Here is a 19,276-nt window from a genome sequence, read left to right as displayed (position 1 = left end):
TATGAAGTTCTGCATCTGGGGCAGGATAACTCCATGCTATACCATCTGGTAACTGGCTGGGGATTAATAGGCCAGGAAGAAACTTTGTGGGGAGAGGAAAAGAAAAAAAAGAGGCAGATCTGGAGGCTCATCAGTAGTGCACTCTTGCAGTGAAGAAGGCCAGCTGCATCCTAGGCTGTGTTAGCAAGAATATAGCCAGTGGATCCAGCGGAATAATTTTTCTCACCTATTCAGCACTTGTGAGACTGTCTGGAGCAATGCATCCAATTCAGGGGTCCCCAGTACAAGAAGGATATTAAAGTATTGGAGTGAGTCCAGCAGTAGTCAGCAAGATAGTCAGGGGACTTGAGCACAAGGTGACATACAAGTAGAGGCAAAGAGAATTGGAGTGGTTCAACCTGGAGGAGAGAAGGGGAGAGGTAGACCTTACTACAGTCTGTATCTATCTGATGGAAGGACACAGAGAAGATGGAGCCAGACTCTTCTTGGAGGAGCATAGTGATAAGAGGAGAAGCAAAGGACACAGATTGGAACATTGAAAATTTCCATTAGATATGAGGAATATATTTGTTTATTTTAATTATGAGGGTGGTCAAGTACTGCAGCAGGTTGGCCAGAGAAGCTGTTGAGCCTCCATCCTTAGAAGCGTTCAAGATTCAGCTGGACAAAACCTTGACTAAACTGGTCTCGTTAGACCTTTGAACTTCTTTGAGTTGGCCTTGGTCTACGTGACCTCCTGAGGTACCTTCAGCCTGAATTATTTTGTGCCTGTAATAGTTACAGGAAGAAGACAGCATCAAAATTTGCAAAACACTCAAAAAGCTGTCAGACCAGTCAAACCGTGTGAATGCTCTAGTTCCCTGTGTCAGGATTATTGATCGTGGATTTGTGAATGCACACCACCTTTATTGCTGGCAAGGTGCATTGCTTCAGATAGCATGCACGTGCAGATGTGTGGATAGCACATGCAGTGTAGAACTACTGAAATAATGTCCAAATTGCCAAATCCTCGTGATTGTGTGGGTCAGATTCATGCTCTGTGATTTTTAGCTTCATTTGTTCTTTGCTGTTTCAAGTGTGTGTTACAATGATAACTACAGTAAAACTGATTTCGTAGTAAATTTTTCCTTGCTCATTTATGAGCTGTAATTCAGTAATGTTTGAGATGGTGGTAAATGTGTATGCTTTATATGTGTTTTTCTTGACATTTTATTTCTCTTCTCTTCAGGAGATATCAAACGTATTCTAGAAAATGAACTTCAGATTCCTGCATCTAAAATGCTGCTGAAAGGGTGGAAGACTGGAGATGTAGACGATAGTGTAAGTTTTCAACTGTGTTTTCAGTTACCTGAATTCAGTGTTTCAAACTGAGGCTCTGAGGGTGGGGGGTTACAATGCAAGAATTGTGAGTTTCAAACAGTGTTAGATGTCTTAGGTGAAAGTAATACAAGGAACACTTAAGCTAAAACATTACCAAAAAATCACTTTACGTTGTTTTTATTTAAAACATGGCACCTACACCTACAAAAATATTGTTATTAAACTCAGAGCAAGTACGTCTTGAAACAAAAATTTGATGGTGTTGTCAATAATTAAAAGGAGTAGAATAAACTAATATGTCAAAATCAGGAAATGTTTTATATTTACAATGATTTTTCTTTCCTCAGACTGTCTTAAAAACTCTACACTTGCCAAAAAATAATAGTCTTTATGTTCTAACACCTGACCTGCCTCTTCCTTCTTCGAGTCATTCTGGGTAAGTCTTTTAGCCATATGTTCTACTTGTATGATTCTTTAGGTATTTTTTTTTGTTTGTTTGCTTTTGTGAAGCCACATGTATCCTTTTAAGAATCTACAATCAGTTTTCAGTGGTCGAAGAGGCAAGTGTTGGGATTAACTACCTCAATACTTTACTGTTGAAATTAAGGGAAAAGTGTTTTTTTTTTTCCTTTTTTTTTTAAACCTTGGTATGCTACATGAATTACTTAGGTGCATACAGAATTTTATACCTTCCAGGTGTGATGACTTTCATTTCCACGGGGAGTAAATGTTTTTAAATTAAATCTGGCCTTTCATAATTTATTGCATTAGGTTGATTCATTTAAGATAAACATGTAGAAATTGTTACCATCTGATCAGAATTTTCTTTCTGAAATATTTGTTATATTATTTCATTGTATCTTGGACTTTTAAAAATGTACATAAATAGGCTGAATAACTAATTTTGTCTGAGTAGGCAGGGTATCTTACTGATTTCAATACTCAAAAAGTTAACAGTGTTCATATGTCAGTGAATATTGCAAAGGTTTGAAAATTAAATGCTTCTTTGTGGAAAATGGAATCCTTTCTGTTAGAGAGCAATTTGCAGTTACTTTGCTTTCAACTTTTTGTCTTGCTTTCTTTCCTGTCCATCTGTTTCTCAACGGTAGACACAGATGTATTCGTACCAGGAAAACCATTACTTTTATTCTTTGGCCGCTAGAGGGTGCACGGTAATTGAGTCTGAAAATGTAGCTCTGGTCCTAAAATGTCAAGCAAGCAGGCATTGTACTTTGCATTGATCAAATTGCATGATCATTAGACTAGATTCCCTTCAAGTTATCTGAAGAGGGAATTGTTTTTCTGCTGTTGTAGTTAAATAGTAAAATGTTCTACAAATACGTTGAAGGAAACCCTTTGGCAATCAATAGAAATAAATAGATTGTTTCCCAATGACTAAAAGTAGTCCCTGTGGTACTAAGAAGTTATTTATGAACATAACCGGTGTTCTGTGGAATAAATAAGAAAACTGATTTAAATTATAGAAAATAAAAAAAAAAAAAAGAAACATTAAGAGAGGGAATAGTGGTGATGGAACGGAGGGTGGTAGTGAGCTGTAATGTGAGTTGTACGTACAAACAGGAGCTGTAGTTGTGTGTGAGGACAATAAGCCGTTGTACTTGAGGAATTACTTGAAGAACAGTGAAAATACTGTGGAAAAACAATGTAGATGCTATTTTTTAAAATTCATTTTGCAATTTTAATATTTTATACCTGGTTATCTTGTGTATTGTCATTTTAATGTCTTTGATTTTGGAAAGAAATCTAGACTTTAAAGAACGTAGTTTATTTCAACTGAAGGAAACTATGTAAAAGCAACAAGCTGTTTATAAAGGGTTCCCAGGCTTTTTTGTTGGATGAACAATCTTAAAGAACTTTATTTCCTGTTAAAATCAAAGCGGTCGCTACCTATACAGTTTATACTTGTTCCATAGAGGAGATTTAGTTCTGGATATTTTTAAGATAAATTTGGTAGCTTTGGGATAGCAAATGATGATTAATTAGTGGCTACTTAAACAAGGATAATTTAAAGGCTAGATCATCTCCCTGAAGTCATAAATTCTAGATGAAAGGGGAGGCTTGCCTCCAATTAAAGCATCAATGCAGATCAAAACACATCTAATTGAAGCAATGTACCAAACCCGGTTACACTGTTTACTGCCTACTGTTAGGTCAGTTATTATTCAGATTAGTTTGTTACCCACATTTTTTAAAAGCATGATGCTCACATGTATTATTAATGGAAATTAAAGAACTTTGCCTCCTACTTTGTGAGTTCATCTGCTGTTTTCTTCAACTGCCTTCTATTTTGAACTAGAGATAAATAGTCGTGATTTGAATATCTCCAGAAAGTGATATTTGAAAAGCCTACGATTTCAGTATGTGGTATTTTATGTATATGCCCTTTATAAAAGGAGCAATCTGGTCATAGCTCTGGTCTGTGCTTCTTCTTGACACTCAGGGAGAAGAGCATTTGAAACATCCTTTTCCAATGTATTGGTAGGTAGGCGTTGAAGTTTGTGGCAGGCTGTATGGACTTAACCCAGAACTGACTTAAACTGGCATCTAAATGTAATGACAAAACGATCCTGCAGTTTAAACAAGCAAAAATCTCCTAGGGCATCTTCATTCATCGGTGGCATCTCTAAAGCTCTTATAGGTAATAGAAACCCAGTGAATTACTATCGCATGCTAGTAAATTGAGGTGTAAAGATTAAATTTAAATGTCAAATACCACTTGTAGGGTTGGCATAGCCATACCTATCCATGTACAACATCTGGAACAATAACAACATGTTCTGTGGGCTGTGGATGTAATGAAGGACGATTTTTGGTGAATTCCAGCCTCATCACAACAGCTTAAGTAACTCGTCTCTCTCCCTCCATGCTTCTCCCTTGATCTTGCCTACCTCTGACAGTGCTTCAGTTCCTCCTAGGCATTTTGTAGCACCCATGTCATTTTTTTTCACCTGTGTAGGTGGTCATCCTGTCCCGGCTCTTTTCTCCAGCTGAAATCCCGGTAAGCAGGTAGTATCAAACAACAGGAGATACCACATGGTAATTCTTGTCATCGAAGGCCAGAGGTTGGCTGAAGGCAGTATAAAAAGATTATGCTTCTGCTGCAGTCTTTTATGAAGGTGGCCAGTAATTTAGGTCCCTTTCCTCTGCCCAGCTGTTGATTTACAGCCAATATTTGAGTCCTTTATAGCATCGTCAGTCCTCCTTGAAACTAGTGAATATGTACAAATCTGCTGGATGGCATAAGTGGGTGGAGAGAAACACGATTTCCTTTAGAAAACAGTCTTAAAACAGAAAGGTGCCAAAGAATGTCTATCAATAGTTGTCCAAGGGGAGAGATTACTTGCACCGTCTTTTTAGATTAGATTTTTCACTTCCTTACAGTGGCTTTCCTTCCCTTTGGTGCCTCAGATGCTTCTTGAAAGCCAGCAATACTGAGTTCAGGAAAAAAGGGTTAGGACAATGCAATAAAGGGAAGCATCAAAAGCATAGGCATGTGAGTCTGGACACATATCCAGGTCTTCCTGATGGTCTTCCCTTTCAGTCTTGTGTGTTCTGGGAAGTGCTGTTTATATTTTTTTTCCTTTATTGTCACTTTAATTAATGGATGTCATTTAATTTATATTCATACTTTTTTTTTTCTAAATAGGTGAAAATGTTCGTTTCTTTTTTATACTTGATGTATCACCAGAAAGTTCAAAGCAGCTAAAAGCTGTTTGACCAGCTGCATATCTCGGCAATGATTACAGTACTAGATTTTTGCTAAGTGATTGTAATTTATTTAAGAAATGTAATTATCTGTGTGGATAGGAATAAAAATTATATATACATGTCAAGTAATGGGTCTGTGTTTTGCTGAGTACGTGCTTTTTAGGTTGTTGCAGAGCAGTGGTGGTTGTGGCATGGGGTTTTGGTGTACGTTATCAACTGTTGCGGAGTGTTAATTAAGAAGGATGTAACCTGCAACTCCAGTTATTAGTATTTGTCTGTTTAGCTGGACAGGAGCAGTGCCTTGCTTTAGTTACTTTGAAAGCTTCAATAAGAATGGTAAGATTAATGTTTTATTTTCACATCTGCTCATGAGACAGTTTAAAAATCCTGAAGTTTAAAATGCAATAGAATGTAAACAGAAGGGCTTCTGCTCATTTACATGTTAGCCAGATTTGCTAACTGATTGCTGTTTGAACCTAATCTACCATCTTCTGCTGCATTAGCTACAACAAACATTACATTTACATACTGATTTCTTATTTTGTTTTAATGTAAATAATCTGTAATTACAGTAAATTTGGACTTCTGTTGACATGAGCTTGTATAAATCTGTAAGTTTAAAATGGAAATGTTAATTACCTTGTGTCATGCCTATTTATATAAAATTCAGAGATTTGGGGGAAAATCTTGTGACTGAGAAAGCTACTGCCTAATTCTGAATGCATTTCATTTAAATAGAGAAGTAAAAACAAAACAGAACTGAAATGAAATGGATCGTTTGCTGCTCACCAATTAAGGATATACTTTTGGCTTCAAAGCTAAAAAAAAAAATATTACTAAAATTTCAAAGAAAAATGCTATTAAGCAAAGTATTACATCAGAAATCAAAGCATTAAGGCGTTCATTCAACAATGGATACAACGAATGCATTTTATTTATTGTTACAGCACAATAAAAAAGTAGTAAAGCTGAAAGCTTAAAATATAATAAATAGAAATACTAATATCATCTTACTTCAGCATTTCATAGACTGATTGAACAGTTGCTGTCACCTTAAGTTTAGCATCATTTGCTATTACACACTTTGGGGCTAAATATTGTTTCTCTTAATTTATTAGACTCATTGTTTATAAATTGTGCTGTATTGGAATTTGGGTGGAGTAGCTAGTGAATAAACTCCTTCCTGACTGTTAATGGAGTATTTGGTATTTCCAGTTTCAAGCAACTTATGTTGCTTGAAATTTAAGGTTTAGGGAGGAGTGGTTTTGGTTGCATATTATAAATTTCAACCCCCGTTGAATCCTGGTCCATCGCTGAGGTTTCTACTCATTGTGATAATGCTGATAACCAACGCTATATAGGCAATCCGTATGGAATCCTAAACTGATTCAGGTTTCTCTTGCTAAAACTGGTCAGAGCAATGACTGGGCTCAGGTCTATTTTCTTTCGTCTGTTCTCAGACTTGCTCCTTTTTTTGGATGTAGGCAGATTTCCTGTAATGGAAGATTGGTAACTGAAAGTACTGTCAAGTGCCCTTGGCTCCTGTGCCTAATAGTGAATGCATAATCATCCAGCTGAGGGGAAAAATGTAACATCAGTGTTTAACTTATCGGCAAATGCTTTGGAGATCTAGAGCATGCAGTAGGGGGGAAATGGTGCTGACAGAAGTGGCCTACTTTAATCCTGTTTCTAGAATTTGATTTCCTTTCACCACTAATTAATCTGCAGATTAATTAAATTCTGTTCGTGTTGATGGCAAAAAATAAAAATAAAATAAAATCTTAACTTCAGTGGGAACTAGAGTTTGGCCCTGATTTTTCTTTTCTTCTTCTTTCTTCTTTTAATGCAGATATTTCATTTGGAAGATTGTAGTCGACTGATAGCATTTGCAGGAAAATGAAACTGCTGCAAACACTGAAGCCATAGTTTTAGAAATGTACATAGTGTTCAAAAGCAGCCGTCTTAGTACAGTTATGTGCATCTTTTAAAAAGTATTTATTTTTTTAAAAAAAAAAGGCATTGGAGGAGAACACAAAGATTCAGTTTACTGTCAAGGAGCAGTCTCCTGCTTAAATAACTTCATTTTGTGCATTTGATCAGAGCTTTAATAGCTGAAATTGTAATTTTACGGCAATTTATTTTATGTTTGGAGTCAGAGTTTTATTGCCACAAAGAATAATCCAAAGATTATTTGGATTACAAAGGTAATCCAAATCCCTAGCTGCTGGAGGAAACGAATCTGGGAGGAGACTGACACTGCTGGTTCTCTAGCTCCATGTACAAACCAACCCTGTCTCACAGGAGAGTGTTGGTTGGTACGTGGTGGAGTTGGTTGGCGCATACTGCCCATAAGTGCGTGACAACTCCTCCTCCCCTTGACTTTTGAACGTATGTGGCACATGTCTTCTGGCTTCGAGGCCATATGACGTTTTGATATGGGACCCCAAAGGATTGGGTCAGTTGACCACTGCATTTCTATGTAAGCATTATCCTGCACAATTCTTCATTATGTTTTTTTTCTGAAGAAAATGTGATTTTTTTTTTCTTAGCCAGCTTAATTTTCAGCCTGCTCTTTGACTGTATTTGGCTATGAATGTTAACAAGCAAATTCTCAATATTTAATGTTTAGCTTGTCTTGTTCAGAAATCCAAAAGGTAGAGGTGTCAAAATCATTACTTACTTTGAAAACTGAAGCTTTTAATTTTAAGGCACTTAATTTAAAATAACTGTGTTTGAAGAGTTTTTTCTTTCTTTTCTAAATATTTGCTGCTATCACATCCAGATGAAGCAGAGAAATGGAAAACCTTTCCTATGAACACACACACATATATTTTTCTTTAGCATACCATATTTTGGATCTGGATGGTATTTAAGTGTGTGTATTATGCATACCGTGAGAGACTAAGGGTTTGATCTAACTAGCCTGTTTCATTCTATGCTTACATCAATTACAGAATGAAAACATGAATCACGCTATCAGTTTCCATCTAAAGATTTTCAGAAAGTCAAAAACAACAACAAAAAGCTGTAACAGAGCCTCGTGTGACCCCGTATGGAATCCAGAGTCATTCACATATGCTGTAATTAATAATATTTTTAGAACAGTTACATATATCACTTGCCTCCAGTATTTGCTAAAAACAAAGAAAAAATCAGAACCTGAAAAAGCACAGCAGGGTATTTTAGTTGCTGCGGAACATTTGCCAAAAGAAAATAAGGTTATGTCAATGCTAAACTTACTGTTAGGGATCAAGTTAGAATTACCTTTGAAAATAGGTGTGCATCTTTTTCAGACAGCTTTTTTCTCCTACGCAGGACTGTGAAGTATTTTTAAATTTTTCTAGCCTGTTTTTAAAAGATTTTGTGACAAGTGGAGCTAACTTCACATTCAGTGTAGATCACTTATTTCAGTTACATATGTAGTGTCTGTCATACATTTGAACATACCTAGCATTAACAAAGAATTAAATTAATCTTCCTTATTACGAAAACACATAAAAGAAGAAAACTGGCACTTCATGATTTTGTTTCATAGTGTGTGATCATTATGTTTAAGATGTCACAGAATCCAAATTATGTTGCTGAGTTTGTAAGGTAATTTTTCTCGAGATGCTAAAGCAAATAGTGCATCTCTTGCTAAAGCATCCATTGAGTATTGCATGGGTTCGTTGCCATCTGAGCAGCCAAACTGCAGATCAGTAATTACCATAGAAGGAAAAACTAACAAATCAAGACTCAAGTAATCTAGCAGTCTTGTCGTCTTGTGTCTTAAGATACAGCTGTGCTCATCTGCATACAGAATTTGTCCTTTATTGCTTAGAGAAATGGCATGGTGAAGTGTCATCAAACAGTGAAGATCTGAAGGAAAAAAAAATTGCATTCTTATGAGAGTGTGTTATAGGAAAAAAGAAGTAGATAAACCCAATTTAATTCCATATGCCACTGAACAGGTCAAGTCTGCATAAATACTGTTTAGAAATGCAGTAAGGTGTGTTATAATGCAATTTTGTAGCCTGTATAAGTTCCTACACAGCTGGAATTGCCCTGTCTATAGCCAAGTCCCGTCTTCTATTTTGAAAAGTAGATAGTTGCATAATTTTGTACCTAATTAAACAGGATGCCTTTTTAATATCTAGATGTTTTGTTACTGGGAAAATCGCAAAAAAACATCTTTGTGACTTCATGTTGACCTGTTTAATCTGTATCTTAAGATTTTCTTTTAATTTATGTTATTAAAGATATTTTAATGTGCAGTTAAAATAATTTGAGCAGAACTAACTTTTCTAAATAGTCAATAACCACATGAGAAATTTTGCTGTGGTTAGTTTTCCAGTTCTAATTAGCTGGGTTTATGTGCTTTGAATGAAACCAAGGCATTTCCATTTGATTTATGCTTCAGGTAACCCTAGAGAAGTGAGAGCATGCTTTGCCTTATTCTACTTACCATCAGTTTTAACGTGCATTGTAGCTTGATGTTTTGTCTGGTCATCAATATGCTTACAAGCCTAACGGCATAATGAGTGCTAAATATACCTGATGTTTGTGAAGATAATGTGACTCGCAATTTTGAGAATATTTAACATTAGAAGAGCTTTAAAGGCTGCAGTCATCTTATTAAGGAAGGAGTTCAGGAATGGCCTTTGGTCATTCTCAGCATGCTTCCTTGCATTTAAGAGTGAAAAGAGAGATGATAATGTTGTGCCTGGACTTGTCCATGTAGAGTTTAGGGTACCCTGGGGTTTTTGCATCTAACTGTAAAACAAGCTATAACATGCTTATCCCTGATTTTCTTGTTTTTCTTTCAACCATTTCAGGGCCTTGCAGGAGTCATTAAATCAAAACTTCATGCTGCTCGTCACCCATCGAGAAGTCCAGCGGGAGTACAACCTCAACTTCTCAGGAAGCAGTACCATTCAGGAGGTGAGTGGTGTTTCACAGCTGAAGAATAAATGTAGCTCATTATAGCTAATGCCAGCTCTGTGAAAGAGGCTTTATGTGGCCTAGTCGGAAATTCCTTAATTTTATTAGTCATCTTTTTGGTTTAATCAACTGGATCATGAAGATTGCGATAACTTGATTAAAGAACTTGGCCTCAAAAAAGTTTACTATTAAATTATGCAGAAAAGATGTTACTTTTTACATGGTAATAGCAAAATATGTGAACAGCCTCTATTGAGGTACTCTACAATGACGAGGAAAGGCAGTTGTTCGAATTACATTTTATTTTTAAGCCCCTTGAAGTTCTTGCTGTCTTCCCTTCTGTTAACCAGTTCCATCTCCGTTTTGTAGGCACCTCTACCATTGCTGGTTGCTATCATAGCGTTTTAACTCTTCCTGGCTTGGTAGCCAAATGGTTTCTGTGTATAATGGATGCCACTGCCATTCTGTCGAATGGCCAGCAAGGGGTGATGTTGCAGAGAACTTCATCAGAATTAAGTCCTATAGGAAACAATATCTCATACATGAATCGGGACGCTCAGAATTTAGAGCAAGCAGTCCTTACATATTTTTAATTCCTTTCTGAAGCCAAAGGTTATTGTCTGATGCTTCATGATACATCTAATGCCACATGTTTTTGGTGTTACTTCCTATATAACCCACTAACTTCTGGAAATACGACAAACAATCTAGAAATAAGAATCTTCAGGATTAACTTTACAACATATTAAGATTAAATGTTTGCTTTTCACATTAAACACGTTTGCTATTGATTTGTCTCTTCTCTCAATCTTGTTGAGCATGTTTTATGGAAGTTTTTCATGTGGTGAGGTGACATTCTAGAAAGAATTATTTTAACTTCCTGTAACATTTTTATATCAGAGAAATATCCCATGCAACAGTGAAAAGTAATCACTAACTGTTTTGTTTTCATTGCGAACCTTATTATTCTTAAGATGTAAATTCTAATTTTTTCCTCTGCATGAAAGCGTGTTTTACCTTTCTAAACCTTTAATAGTAAATTCTGTTATTTTTTTAATACAAGCACACAAATGAAGTTGCATCAGTTTGTTTTTTGAGGGGCCAAGCTCTAACTCTTTAAAATTAAAAATGAATATTTTGGTCATTTATTTCTATAAATCTTCTTATAATTTTAAATTGTGAGATTCTAGAAGAAAACATATTGCACATACATATTACCTATTTATTTTTATCTATGCTATATCAACTACTACTTTACAGTCTTAAAGGACCCAGGAATCTGTGATGGTGCATGGGAATTTAGGTGCATGCACTGAAATTTTCTTGTTATTAATGGTAGGTTACAGTCAGCATGTTATCGTACAGAGTCAACGCAATTTAAAAGTGAGTTACAATTTTCTCCCTTAAACAACCGAAAGGTCCCCCCCAGTCTACCACCGCATACCCTTATCAGCATGAGCATCAAACCTTTATTTGCCTTGCTCCTTTGTGTCTAAGTATTACATCCAATATAGTGTATAAAATTATGAAGATAATTAATTTCAAAGGCTAAAATGAATAAAATGCTGGACTTATGCACGTGATAGTGAACAGGTGAATATGTCTGTCTATACAAAGTCTTGTGGAAATCACTGGGGACTTGGCTGAGGTAAAAGGGTTGGCGAACATTTGTCTAATTATAGAAAACAAGCACTGTTTTGTATGTTAACTCCCTAATGACTTTTTCATTTATTTTTTTTTTCTTTTAGCATAGAGCAAACATTGTAGCAAACGATTGATGAATCTAGTTACTTTGTGTGATTTAGAGAAATTGGTGGTATCTTTCATTATTTTCTCTGCCACATCTCAATCGTTTCCAGAGACCACTAGATTTTTTTTTTCCTTCACTCTCATGTTCACACTTTAACAAATTAGTAGTGTACTTTCCTTCTGGTATATTTTCGTAATCGTGGAAAAGCTTCGTGGAAGTTGCAGTTGCCAACCACAAGAGGGCAGGAAGGACTATTCAATTATTACCTAAAAATGCCATTCAATGTTTTCAAATTAGCTTCTGGTATATTAACAAAAAGGAGTATAATGGCCAAGTTATTGTTTGATTTACAGATAATTGGCATATTGCAGGGAGGAGACTTAATTTCACCCTTTTAAATTAAACAGGGAGATTTAAAAAGACATAAAATATTCATTAATGTTCAGTGATTATAAAGCAGTGGCATATATTTATTCTACCTTTATTACTGTTTCGATGGGAAAATACTGCAAATATTTCAGAAATCGAGTTGGCCATACTGACAAGTTGAAGTGTTTAAGCAGTGTTAATGCAATCTACTCACATGGTATATCCTATGCAGAAAGATTCAAAATGACTACATCAATTATTAAAAGAAATATTTAAAATTCTATAAATGTTCTACTGCTTGCCACAGTTGGGTGCAATTCTCTCTCTAGGGCTAGTTGTTATCTTTTCCTTAAAATTTACAGCACCAACATTTTTTCCAAGTTTTCCAAAAATCCCACTACCCTTTCAAAACTGTCATAAATATTTTGCAAAGGATTAAATGCAGAATTTAATGAGCTATCTGCTGTGCTTTACCGTTGCTTCAGTTCTCTGTTTTAATTGTTTAGAATACATGTTTAATAGTAAATGATATTTAAATGATTTGTTATTTAAAAAAATAAAAAATCTTGCTGTTTAATAGGGAAACAACCTGACAGAAAATTCTCTAATGTGAGAAGTCTGAAGTTGTAGTACTCAGGTCTGCTTCCACAATTTCTCTTGTATTAAATCAGTAGTTGGATTTTGGATGGTGCTTGAAAATGCTTTTTTTTTTTTTTTTTCTTCCACTTGCTTTATCTGCATCTTCAACTCTTCACATATTAAGGTTTAATTTCTCATTAAAAAAAAATGTAAGTTACTCTCAATTATATTGATGCGGGCTCATCAGCCTACAGGGAAACTTAGAAATGAAATAAAAAGCTAAACCTAAATTATCAAACTCTGGATATTGGATTTTTTTTTTTTTGGGTGAGTCAAGCAGGGGAGTGGTCAAGTTGGAAAGTTAATGATAACATGTTGGCCTAAATTGCAAATTAATCTGTGTCACAGGTTTCTGACATCTGTTTGTTCTTGTAAAATTGCAGTATTAAATTAATTCTGGGCAGATACTGTTCTGGGAAATATCATGATTACTTTTTTCCATGATCCGCATTTTAAAGGGGAAATTAGTAGGGTTTGTGCCAGTTTGGAGATCGTAAATTAATACATTTCCAATGTATTTTATGGTTAAATAAGGACAGTTCTAACAAATTAAACTGCTAATACTTAAAAGACTAAAACAAGTTTTCTGCCTGAATACATACCCTTTATTCTGCTAAAATAACTTGTGGAGGTTATCCCTCATTGAAGTAAGAGAACTTTTAAATTTTGATTTGACAAGCTATTTGCTAAATATGCATATATTTAATGCATTGCCTTATTTAACATAAATTGTTTTCTGGCTATTCTGATGAACCTACTTTAAAATTAATATTTTTGTTGCCTTTCAATTTTTTCAAGTTTTAGTTGCATTATTTGATAGAGGTGAAAGACAGCCCTTTGCATGGGGGAATATTTAAATATTTCATGGAAAGCAAGGATACTCCTATCCTGAAGTATACACAATCAAACTAATTTGCAGAAAACTTTTTGAATTGAGAGCCTCTCTGTCACAAAAGCATGCTTCACACTTTTTGTTGTTTTAGTCAGTGACATGGGAAAAAAATCAGATTTTAACAAACTGGATACCTCCATTAAAAACAAGGAGTTTGCATTTGTCTGTTTTACTGTCGGTAGAGACTTTGAAGCCTTTTTTGTGATTCCTGTGTGCAGGATTACAGAAGTATCCAGTGTACACAAGCTGTGGCTGTTAAAGGGTGGACAAGTTAAATATGCAGAAACCTCAGGCCTCTTGGAGATCAGTGATTTTTTTTTTTGTATTTTTTTTTTTCTAACTGTTGGAGATTCCAGTTGAGAATACTAGATAAAGCATGTACTAGGTTCTATAATTCCTAGTAAAACATGAAATCTGTGCAAACAATGCAAGGATGGGTCCCTAAATACAGGCTGCCTTTGCATGGCTGCATCTGCTCTTTATTCCGTTCCTTTAGCCAATAAACTAATCAGAGGCTAGTATCTTAGCATCCCTGTCACCTGTCATAGGTAATATATTTGTTCTTTGTTCCCTATAGACTTACTGGCTAAGATGGAATAAAAAAAGCAATGTATCCAGTAGCACTACAGGCAGGAGGAGGAACTATTTGTACATAGAACTGCTTGGGATGAGAGAAACTGTAAATTCTGTGTTGCCAGACCCTAATGATAGTTTGAAGTCCTTTGTACTGAATTTGTAAAAACTTTTTTGATAAGTTGATGAATGTGAATCAAGATACAAAAGCACCATTTATGTACATGCAGGCAAAAAAAATGATTTGAAGGGCTTAAATAATTGTAATACATAAATATAGGCGAGCAGACTAATTACTTTGAACACACAGAAAAATAATCCAGCTGAAGGTTTTGTACTTTTTTTGATCTGATTTTTGGTATTTGTACAAAATATTTTCAAACCAATTATTGTTGAGTGAGATCACCCATAGTAAAGGTCAGACATTGGTGGTGGGACACAAAATGTATGTGTAGATAACATCGTTCTTTGCAGTTACTTAACTACAAGGTTATAATTTAATACATCTGCCAGACATGATGATATGATCATCTCCAAATATTGTACATATATTAACGGTTTCAGAACAGCTGTTATATTTTTGAGATTTTTAGTTGCTTTAAAATAGTTAAAAACTATTCTTATGCTAATAAAAATCTGTAACACTTCTTTTTGTATTTAATAGATGCACAGACATTCCATACTGTTGTTCAATTATTTTCTCAGTATCAGAAAACTGGTAAAATATGCTGTGCCTATATTGATTGCACTCGATACTTAGATTGTTTGTGAAAATTGCACATTTTGTTTGCTTTCTAAAGAAATTTGTTATGTAAAAACTATATTCAATTTATATTAATAACAACATGATATGTAATGTAAGCATCTATCACTGTGATAGCATCAATGTTCTGCAGTGGTAAATGAGTACTGTCTAGTTAGCTGTGTTTCGACTTAAACAAGAAGAGGGAAATCTATTTTATAAAACTAAAACGGCTTCTTGTTTTTCTGGGAGGAGGCTCTTTAGGAAAAAAAAACCAGCATGTTGCTAAACTACACTGCATTTACTGAAAAGACTGGGATAAACTTTGTAAGTGATCATGTTATGGATTATATGGAAAATGAAGTTCCTTGGGAAAGAAGGGGGAAATACCTATTCTGTACCTGTTCCAAGTGACAGCTTTACTAGGCATTTAAAATATCTCAATATCTGACTTTTAGAGATGCGTTTCTGAGAGGTTGTACTGATGAAGGTATACAACCATTTCTCTTTTCATGCAACAGAAACAGCACTCGGAGGTAATGGCAGGGCTCCCCTTCACTTCGCTTTAATTATGAAGCTTACCATATTCCTGACCGAATATGTTTCATAACCTGTAATTTGCTTTCGGTGGGTTTGGACGTGCATATCATTAAAGAAACGATCTCCAGTTATCAAAAACTAGTAAACATGGACATTTTTATATGCAAGAAAAGGCAGAGAGTAAATAATTGCACTGGTGACCAATACTGTAATAATCCTGTTTTACAATATGCACTTGACAGGTTGTAATAGTGCTAATTGAAGAGACTAATTCACACTTGCTTCATTCTATTCAAAGGCAAAATCAGCAGCTTGTTTTGCTTTTGACCAGATGGTCCTGATGAACACCTACTGTGCACTTTAAGTGCTTTACTAGAATTACAAAGGCTGGGGGCTGCGTCCGACTCAAAATGATTTGAGAAGAGAAAAAAACCTCGCTGCTCAATGGATTTGGTGCAACTAAATTAATTCTAGTGGACCCATTACACATTGAGCCCCCTTTTCAAAGTGCTGAGCCTCCTCGTTTGTTCTGTAGCAATGAGAAAGTGAAAGGCAGATTACTGCAAACAGAAATAAAAAAAAAAAGTGCTGTGAAAAGGAGAAAAGAGGCCTTGAAGCCTTTTCATATCATTTGGGTTTTTCAAGTGCGTTATTTTTGGGGAGGGTGGATGTATGAAAAGCCAATTGGAGTTTTTTTTGTTTTAAAGTGCGCTATTTAAGTACTATGAATATAAAAGCAAGAGCAACAGTTGACTGAGTTTACTGTGGTAAAGCTTTGTGTCCAAGGATGAATCAAATTCATTATAGTCAATGCTTTGTATTTTCATATGAATGTAGGGTTAGTTTCACAAGACTGTGTCTGTTTAGGATAATTATAATTTAATATTTTCCTTTCATAAAGTTATCACTGTAGATATCTAAAATTTACTGAAAGCGACGTGTTTTTTCTTGCATAAATTTAGAAGCACCCAGAGAGTTTAAAACTTCCAAAGGAGGCAGTTTAATTTCCAAAGGAAGGAGAAGCATGTTCCTCTGGCGTTGCAGCACAGATTATTATAACTAATTAGAAGTCACACATCTGTTAGCTTTCGATTTGTCGACGCTTGTAGTTCTGGGTGCATGTTTATATCTCCCTCTTCTTTCTTTCTTTCGTTCCCTGTCTCTATTACACTCTGTCCATAAATGTCCAGAAACTCTCAAAATATAAGGATCAATTTATTTGAATTTGAAAGTAATGAGGAGTCATTGTTATAATTTCGGTTATAGGTTCTGTTCCATAAATGCTCAGTCATGTGAGTTGTCCTTATTTTAGAAGTAATCACGTTGAATTGAATGGCTTTGCTTGTGTAATTTAAAGATGCTAAGGATTTTGGGGATCAAGACCTAATTTAAAACCCTGAATTTTTAAAAACCCGCAATTAAAACCATCACTTGCTATTCTGATTCTGAATATTTGTTGTTTTACTTTCAGAGGTGGGGAATTTTTCTGCTTCTATCATAATGCTAGCTATTAAAAAGGTGTTAGCATGTAATGACAAGAGAACCTAAGCAGCTTTATGAACATATTAAACAGCCACGTTCCTAGTTCCAGGGCTGTTTAAAGTGGGAAAGCAATACTCTGTAGCTAAACAGAATAGCCCTGCTATGTGTATAAACTCTATTTAGTTGAGTCAAAAATGAAAAATTCATGTTTTTCACAATTAAAAAAATAATTTAGAGCTTGTAAATTGAAGTGTACTAGACCATGAATTAACCTTTCTATCCTATGTTAACTATAGTTTGATCACTTCTATTATTGCATGATATACACTTATATTTTAAAAAAAAATCATTAAATTGCTGATTTGTTTTCAAACAATGAAATTTCTATTTGTGCGAATTATAGTAGGCACAGTGTTCTCTCATGTTTTCTCATCAAACAACCCAATTATACTTATAAATAGTGAGGTGCTAATGAACTGTTGTTCGGGAAAAGTTTTTTTTTTTTTTTTTAACTTGAGTAAGAAAGGAAACACTTCACAATTTTAGAGTGCTTGCTTGGTGAGAAAATATTTGAAAATATTGTACTTATGTAAATCATGTTGGTGCTATCACTTTTAAATACACAACAGAAGCTAATCTAAAAACCTCTTCAGTTCATATGGAACACAACTAGATTCGTGACATTGTAAATTGCTCACTTAATTGGGAACCGATGATTTACTTCTATTCATTCTGTTACAGACGTTTTTCAGCAAGATAAACTTTAAATCTAAATATAAGCTATATTAGTGCATTCATTTAAGAGAGAGGAATTTTTATGGAGGGTTGAGGTGATGAGAATGTTTAACGTAGTAGTTGTGGAGGTAAGACACTGAAATGGGCTACAGTATCTTAGCAATAGTGTAATGGTAGCTATCTAATTCTGTAATCATTATGCAAAGAAAATATTCAGTTGCCATTTCACCTGTGAATTAATAACTTTTGTCTCTGTCCAGTCCCTAACATTGTAGTGAAACAGTGCACTATCTCTTTAGTAAACACACTTCTTATCATTTTTTTGGTTATATTCCCATGTCTTTGTAAAACACGAACTTAAAAAGTTAGTCTTTTGTATTTCTACAAAGAATCATGAGCATAAATTGAAGAGCCTTGCACTCATTTAAAGGATAAAATGGCCTCATAATCACCCTCAATAAATCCCTGTTACTGTTTTTAAAAAGGGTTATAGAAGCTCTCAGCAAACATTTGCAATAAGTGGCAAAATTTATGCCTTGCTTTGTGATAGTTGCGTGACCAGACAGTGGGGTATAGGATTGTTTTAAGGTTTTTACAGCTGCAGGCAAAAAGCATCTGTTCCTAGAAAAGCCTTCATTGTTTAATTTTGACACTGACTTTTCCATGCTGCTTGTACCAGTCTCTGGATTAGGTGCCACTAAGATAAAATTTGTTTTAAGCTGATTCCAAATGCAGCTGTCACTATACATGGCCTTGTAGCTTAGGCAAAGTAGACATAATCAAAACAAGCATTTTCGTACAAGGTCATCTCAGTCGACTGAAAAAGCTTGGAGCAGGAATTTTGACAATATTGTATCTTATGAGGAGTGAGGCTATTAGCTTTTGTGTTTACTTAATCATTCTTCCAGTGATCACTAACATGTATGATTGCCTCAGAAACATTGAAAGGGATTTTTTTTAACTTCACTTCTTTTTCTTTTGCGTGTACTTTGTAGAAATCATATTTATTTTGACTACTGTGCTCTTAAATGACATAAATTATTCTGTGTATATCTCTACAGTAAAATGGAATAATTTACAAAAATCAGGGAAAATTGACATTTTTGAAAAGGCTCCTTTTCTTTCCTTCAAAGTTTCCAGTGAATTAAAAAATGAAAGAGCACTTCATTTTATGTATCCCAGAGTTGTGTTAATTTCTACCCAGCTGGTCTAAAATGATTGATACAAAGCCAAATTTGTGACTGCCTGCATTACAAAGTCTGTAATTTGCTAATGAATTATGATAATAATCTTTCATCGTACATGAAAGATTTAGACAAACAATTTACTAACTATATAGTTTGATCACAATTTTTGGGTTTGTACCAAGCCTTGAATCTACTTTATTTTCCCCAGCATAGATTTGCAGACCGAAGTGAACTTCTTTTTACCTTGTTTTGAAAGCAATAGTACTGGAAGTTATGTAGAAATAATAGTGGACAATGGGAATGCTATAAGTTGTATAACGAGTGTAAAACACCATCCTTAATGTATGTATAAATGAAACCACACAGTTTTCAACTAGAGAAGCATCACAGTGTGTATG

General features: G+C 34.9%; 1 protein-coding gene across 4 annotated transcripts in view; it reads left to right on the top strand.

Annotated features, from left to right (window-relative positions):
• The window catches only part of FAF1 (Fas associated factor 1), a 164,917-nt gene that overhangs the window by 40,688 nt on the left and 104,953 nt on the right, over nucleotides 1–19,276 (top strand). For all 4 annotated transcript variants that reach the window (XM_048061903.2, XM_048061902.2, XM_067001861.1 and 1 more), the window contains 3 exons: nucleotides 1,229–1,320; nucleotides 1,668–1,756; nucleotides 9,864–9,969. In XM_048061903.2, coding sequence (XP_047917860.1) covers nucleotides 1,229–1,320; nucleotides 1,668–1,756; nucleotides 9,864–9,969 — 287 coding nt within the window. The remainder of the gene's footprint in view (nucleotides 1–1,228; nucleotides 1,321–1,667; nucleotides 1,757–9,863; nucleotides 9,970–19,276) is intronic.

Source organism: Anser cygnoides, chromosome 8 (assembly GCF_040182565.1).
Source record: "Anser cygnoides isolate HZ-2024a breed goose chromosome 8, Taihu_goose_T2T_genome, whole genome shotgun sequence".
NCBI classification, from domain to species: domain Eukaryota; kingdom Metazoa; phylum Chordata; class Aves; order Anseriformes; family Anatidae; genus Anser; species Anser cygnoides.
The sequence above is the reverse complement of the archived record's forward strand: the minus strand, read 5'-3'. Positions and strand labels throughout refer to the sequence as shown.